This window comes from Vitis vinifera, chromosome 1 (genome assembly GCF_030704535.1).
Source record: "Vitis vinifera cultivar Pinot Noir 40024 chromosome 1, ASM3070453v1".
NCBI classification, from domain to species: Eukaryota; Viridiplantae; Streptophyta; class Magnoliopsida; order Vitales; family Vitaceae; genus Vitis; species Vitis vinifera.
In genome coordinates, this window is record NC_081805.1 from 27,334,975 (window position 1) to 27,342,333 (window position 7,359).

Below are 7,359 nucleotides of genomic sequence, written 5' to 3' on the forward strand. Positions count from 1 at the left end.
TGTCACAAAGGTTGTCATAATCTCATTTTAAGTTGTCGACTTCTATTAAGCTAAAAACTCTTTAAGTTAATAAGAATTTTTATAATTTTTAACTAATTTTAATAATAATAATAATAATAGTTCAAATAATTATTCAAAAATTATAGATAAGAATGATGATAAAATATGTTATAATTTTTTCCAAATACTTGGGCAAAGTTGAAAAGCAAACATAAGAAGACAAAAGAAGCTACAGAGAAAGATTTGAATTTGAAATTACTGAACAAAGGAGAGATTTTTCTATCCTACTTCTTTTCAAGTTATTCAAAAGAGGGAAAAAAGGGAATTTGAATGAAGAAAAAAAAAAGCGATGGACCGAAAGGGAAAGAAAAGAACATTAAACCAATAAATCTTATGAAGTGTGATATCATGGGTGACAATTGCAAGGAATCTTCCTTCCACTGCCACACATGTGGCACTACAGATAAGCATTGAAAAAAATGAAATTCTGTTGAAAATATTTTTATTTTTATTTTTATTATTGGGTTAGACTACACAAATTTTTTTTAAAAATTCCTTATTCCGACGTGTCAAATAGACTACTTTAATTTTAAAAAAAATCGATTTTTTTTAAATGATAAATTGAACAAAATAGCGTATTAATATTTGGAAAAATATGAGGATATGTTGATATAAAAAAATTTAAAAAAATTATGGATGAAATTAAATAGATAATTTTTTAAATTTATTTTTTATATTTTATGGGTTATTTTATTGGTTAGATCGCTTTTTAAGATTTAATAGAAAAGATAAGAGAAGTGCTTAAACTTCTTTGATGACTAGATTTAGGTATTTTTTTATAAATAAAAATATAGTCAATTTATTATTTTAATATGAAATATTAATTTAATGACATATTACATAATTTTATTCAAATTTAATTTTATATAATTTTACGGTGGTTTTATAAAACTTCGTTTGAGAATTGTATTTAAAGATGTTTTTTTTGAATAAAAATTAGTTTTTAAATTTAAAATTTGTATTTAATAAATTTTTAAAAAAGTAATTCTGAAAACATATTATTTTCTAGAATAAATTTAAAGTATTTTCAATTTTGAAGCAATAGCTGAAAATAAGTAAATATTTAAATATATATATATATATATTTGACGTAAAAGTATACACTTCAATAAAAAAAAAAAAAAAATTATTCCTTAAAATAATTGATAGTCACTAGATTTGTCGATCTACTCCTTGGAAAGGCGTCTACAGAGAAACCAGATCGTCTGTCATGGGGTTTACATATAGGAAATAAACCTGTAAATTAGGCATATTTCTACTCATAAATGAAGCTTCAAGGAAGACAGGTGTTGAGCTAATTTAAGGGTTTTTATTTTATTTTTTATTTTTTTGCGAATTTTAAAATAATTTTATATATATACATTTTTAACTCTTATGAGGGAACTACTTCGCAGGCGCTGATAGGTGACCCTAGCAGATTTATATGCTTTTCCCCCTTTTTTTTTTTTTTTAATAAAAATAAAATTATTTATTTATTTATTTATTTTTGTGTGTTTTGATCTTGGACTAGAAAAAAGGAAGAAGATAAACCCCAAGCAATGGCCAATAAAAACCCTTATATCCAACCCTATTTTCCCTTTCTAATCTCTCCCTCAAACGACACTCTCCTACTACACCCAACCTCCCACTCAGCTCTTGGATCTCCCTGAATGATTTTCTTTCTGCTTTCTCTCCACCTCCCCACCATTTTCTCCAGCTCATGAGCTGATCAGGGAGGGCTGTTAGAACTGAGTTCTCGAAAAACCAAAAACATATAAACATAAAAGAAAGAAAGTGGATCGAAGGCATGGAAAACGGTCACTTCCTCCAGAAGCATCAGAGGAAAAAGAGATCAAAGCGTACAGTGATGATCAGCAGCAATGGACGCAGCATGATCAGGACATGTCGGCCATGGTTTCGGCTCTTTCTCAAGTGATAGGCACCAGGGACAACAACCCTAGTGCTACTCGTATGGTGCAGTCGGCTGATTCATCTTCAGCTCTCTCTGAATCATCTCAATTACCACCCCAAGATCAAGGTACTACTTCACTAGCTTCAAGGTTTATGCTAAATGGCCTAATTTTGAAGGGTTTTGTCCTTAGTCCTGATCTATCTCTATCACAAGCTTCTTTTTCTTCACTACCCTTTTGTGGATCTGTTGACCATTTTTCTTTTTTGGGAAAAAAAATAAAAATAAAAATAAAAATAGAAATCTCTGCATTTTATATATATATATATAAACTATAGCTTTAGCCAAGTTCAGTGTATCCATCTTTTCGCACTTATAGATGGATAAATCATATGGTTGAATTGATTGTATACGTGTGTTTGTGACATGCAAACTTTCATGTTTTTATCTTTTGTTTTCCAATCTCAAAGCCAAACATTACATGTGTACTTATGGGGCTAAAGGGTCTGTGATCAATTTTTCAGAATCTTTTTTCCATATATTCTGCTGGATTGTCAGGTTTCTTACCTACCAAACAAAGATCAAATTCAAGTTGTTTGTCTCTTTTGTGGGGTTGGGTTTCTAGCTCTTACTCCATTTTGTCCTATGATTTGATCTCTATTCTATGATTTCTATCATTCTTTCTAGCTTTTTAACACATGTTTACAATTTTTTTAGACGGTACTTTCAACTTTGGAACTCTACTTTATGTGACTAATATTGTTTATCAATTTCTTGGACTCCTATAAAATGTTGCCTGCAAATCATGCAGGCTGGTTGGTCATTTTTCTAATGCCTGATTAATCCATGCCTAAACTCCTGAAGTTTCCTCGAAAACGCCTTAACCTTCAGATGATTCCCACTTTATAATATGAAACTCTTTCCAATTCACCCATTCACATCTAGGGCATAAGGCTATGTACATATGGTATCATCTGGTGTAAGTTCTAGTCATTTTCCAACCACTCACTATCACTTTAGTGATTTAAAATCCAAACCTCATTCATATTCAATGAGAGGCATGCATTTGATGAGTTCGATTAAAAGAGTTTTTCTTCTCATTTACATAGAGGCATGATGTGAATCGGTTTTCTTTGTTATTTGCTTGCCCAGACAAAGTCAGATAGTGTAAGTGATCATGATTTTCCAAGTGCTTACTATCATTTCAGCATTACAATGCTAAAATTTTATTCATATTTCACTTGAAAGAAGAGAGATTCTTTTCCCAATTTCAAATAGGGATGTTGTGATGTATCACGTTTCGATGTTGCTTCTTAACGTTTGTCAATTCATGATTTTTTTGGGGTTTCTTTGCACTTACAAGTAAGATACGATGCTACAATATATGTATGCATCATGAATCGATTTTCTTTCTTATTTACTCCTCCAAATAAGCACATACAATATAAGCTATCTTTATTTTCGAAACACTTACTATCTTAGAAGTCATACAAAGCTGCATCTTTAATTTGTAAGCCGTTCATGCATGTGAGTCTCTTGTGAAGGAAATGTGAGGAGAAGGCACTATAGAGGAGTAAGGCAAAGGCCATGGGGGAAATGGGCCGCCGAAATACGAGACCCGAAGAAGGCGGCGAGAGTCTGGCTAGGCACATTCGACACGGCCGAGGATGCGGCCCTCGCCTATGATCAAGCAGCCCTCAGGTTCAAAGGCACCAAGGCTAAGCTCAACTTTCCCGAGCGCGTCCAACAACAAACAAGTCAGATTGGGTATTTCATGGACCACGCAGGCATGTTCGACGACCAAAGCCATCGTCCTCCGGCCATGCCGGCGCCTCCTCCGCCTCTTCCTCCTCCGTCGCTGCCACACGAATTTCTTCAGTATGGTCAGCTCCTCTCTAGTAGCAGTGACGCCGATTTCGCTTATTTCAGTTCGAATCTTTACAACCAACCCCAACAGCAACCGCCTTATTTCCCGCAACCGTCGTCCACCACCACCACCACCACTTCTTCGTCTTCTACTACCACCTCGGATCAGTACTACTCTTCACAGAGCTCGTCCAGCTTCTATTATCCTCACTATGGGGAAGACTTCAATACTAGTTACCACCCACCAAGTGAGTAGCAGCATCTTTATCAAGTCCATTAAAGTACGGGGCTGAAGATATTGTCTTTCTATCTAGTGTTTGCATGAATTATTTTTGTTATTGCCATTGCCATTCAGAATTGGAGTCTCTGAGGTTTTTTGTCACTCTTTTAGAGGCTCACTGGTACTATGAAAAAGGATTGAGATATGGGATTGGGATTAAGATGTAAAATAGACGATATTTTTCTAAGTATTGGAATTATTATTCTAAATATGTTGTTTAATTTGCATTTATTTAAATGATTCTAACAGCTTGTTCAAAGTTGTTCTAAGAAAGTTTGAGTATGTTTCACCCCGATTTTAGAAAGCGCTTTTAGTTTACAAAAATATTTTTGAAAAATAAAAAAGTTTTTTAGTAAATTTTAAAAAACACTTCAAAAATATGAAAAATTATACATAATATTAGAAAATTATTTATTAAAGTGTATTTGGTATTGATTCTAAAAAACGTTTTTGACATTTCTAATACTTGAAAATTTTTATCTTTCAAGTATTAGAAAGACTAAAAACTCTTTATAAAATCATCATCAAACGCACTCTTAGAGTGTTTGGGAGTAATTGTAGAAAACATTTTTAACATTTTTAACATTTTAATGATAACAAATTTTAAGTATTAAGTGTTTGAGAGTGATTCTAGAACGGGTTTTTAGCATTGCTAACACTTTAAATGATAAAAAATTTCAAGTATTAAAAATATTAAAAGCACTTTTTAAAATCACTACTAAACGGGCTTTAAAAATATGAAAAACGCTTCCTAAAATTACTATCAAACGAACTCTTATATAATGTTTTAATAAGAAATACTTGATGGATGATTTTTCTAAAAATACCAAAAGTGCATTTGGGAGTAATTTTGGAAAGCGTTTTCAACATTTTTAATACTTGAACGATAAAAATTTTCAAGTATTAAAAACATTTTTTATAATCACTACCAAATATGCTATAAATATTTTGAGTAAAAATACAGTCCCACGCTCTTATATATGCTTTCTAATGTTCTAAACTTTGGCTGACGACTCATTGAAATAAGGTGTTTAATAATTAAAAAAAAAATTAAAGAATGACTTGAAATGATTTCCAGATAATTCCTTGATATTTTACGTTCCAAAAATTGTACTTTTTTTTGTTATATACAGTGTTTATAATGCTTAAAAGTGCATCTTTACCAAAATTAAGATTCTATTTGAGAACAATTCTGATTAAAATATTTTTATTTTATAAGAGAATTATTTTGTGTTTAAATATAAACTTAAAAAAGGTGTTTTTTTAGTATTATATTATATAATTAAAAAGAATTTTTTTTTATAAAAAAAATTCACTGAACAAGTAATTGTCTATAATTCAAATCATTTTTCAAAAAATTAAAATTAATTTTCAACAATTTAGCAAGCACTTTATTTTTATAAAAAGTTTTTTTGAAGTATTATGAACTACTTTTAGTTAATTTCAAAATAACTCCCAAACCTATTTTTAAAATCACATTTAAAATTTAAAATCTAAAGAATCACTTAAATGATTTCTAAATAATAACTTAATAGTTGCTTTCAAAAATCATTTTGTTTTTTATTACATAAGACATTATCATAATTTATGGAGTACGTTTCCTAGTGATTCTAATAAGCGTTTTTAAGCTTTTTAGCACATAAAAATTTTATCTTTCAAGAATTAGAAGAATTATAAATGTTTTTTAGAATCACTATCAAACATACTTTAAGAGTTCGTTTGACAATGTTTTTTAAAGTATTTCTAGTTTTAAAAACACTTAAAAGGTAAAAAAATGAGTGTTTGTCAATATTTTTAAAATTTTAGAAAAATACTTGAAGTGTTTTTTAGAAAAGCATTTGGGAGGTGTTTCTTTTAAAAAAAAATACTTCAAAAATTTTCATATATTTATAAAATATTATTTTCCACTATCCTCTGTTTCGTTTCATTCTTCACTTCCTTCTCACTTTCCTTTTCTTCTTTAACTTCCCTTTCATAAAAATATTTTTTTTTTTAGTTTTTTTAACAATATAAATATTTATATATTTTTTTCGTATTAAAAGTTTTTGGTTTATTATAATATTTTCTTTTTTTAATAAATATTTTTTTAGTAATTTATTATTATTAAAAAAAATTATACTTACACAATAAATTATCAAAAACACTATTAGAATTATTTTTCTAAATTCTCATAAAAGTGTTTTTTATAAAAGTGTTACAGAATAAAACGTTTTCAATAAAAACACTTATACTGAAAGCAGTGTCAAACGGGTTTTAAGAGTGTTTGATAGTGTCTACTCTTTAGTAAAAATATAATTTCTAAAAGTGTTTTTAGGAAAATCATCTAAAGTAAAATGATTGATTAAGTGATGTTTCAACCCTATAAATGATTTTCCAAATTTTTAAAAATGTTTTATAAATTTTGTTAAACATTCGATTTAAAAATAAAAACAAAAAGCTTCCTAAACCATTGTCAAATATACTTTAAGGGAGCATTTAAAAATATTTTATTTAAAATTTTTTAATTAAAATATTTTATATAAAATTATATTTTTAAATAATCATTTATTAATAGTGTGTTTAATAGTGATTTTCAAAAATATTTTTAGTCTTTCTAATATTTTAAAGATAAAAGTTTTCAAGTATTAGAAAAACTAAAAACACTTTTTAGAATTACCAAAAAACACATATTTTAAGTATTTTTTCAAAAAAATTTATAAGTATTTTTTTAACTTTAAATAAATTTATTCATCTAAAAAAAAAATTATACCAAAAATGTTTCCTAAAATTTTTTCATCTTTCCATACTATATAATAACCTTTAATCGTAACAACCCTCATAAATCGACTGATTTAAATTATAATTTAATCTGGAGAATTGGTAGCCTAACTTCCACAAAGACTAGAGTTATAGTCCTTGAACATGTCGGTTCAAACTTTTCCCCGACAAGCTACACGTGAAGTAAAATGTCAATATGTTGGTCTATTTTCTAATAGTTTAGTCACTTTGAAACTCAAATCAAATCTTCATTGACACGAAAGCCTACTGGAAACTTTTTCTTTTTTTCTTTTTTTATTTATTTATATATTATATTTAAATTTCTTTTTCTACAAAAAATCTAAGAAAATCTTATTAAATTAATTTAAATTTTATATTTTATTTTCCCACCTCCTCTACTTTCTCAACTGAGTCATTGGGATGGAAAATGGAAGAAAAGGTGTGGAATTGAGTGAAAAGTTGGATAATATTATTAGACTTTGGAGTGGCGTGGAACACCGAACACTCG

The 7,359-nt window shown here is 28.5% G+C and overlaps 1 protein-coding gene across 1 annotated transcript; it reads left to right on the top strand.

The window, feature by feature from the left end:
• The first annotated feature begins 1,492 nt into the window (after positions 1-1,492).
• Positions 1,493-4,303, top strand: LOC100250476 (ethylene-responsive transcription factor ERF113). Its single transcript, XM_002267778.4, has 2 exons — positions 1,493-2,077; positions 3,493-4,303. Exons 1-2 carry the CDS (start codon positions 1,942-1,944, stop codon positions 4,068-4,070), a joined length of 714 nt encoding a protein of 237 aa, XP_002267814.1. The 5' UTR covers positions 1,493-1,941; the 3' UTR covers positions 4,071-4,303.
• Positions 4,304-7,359: the final 3,056 nt, after the last annotated feature.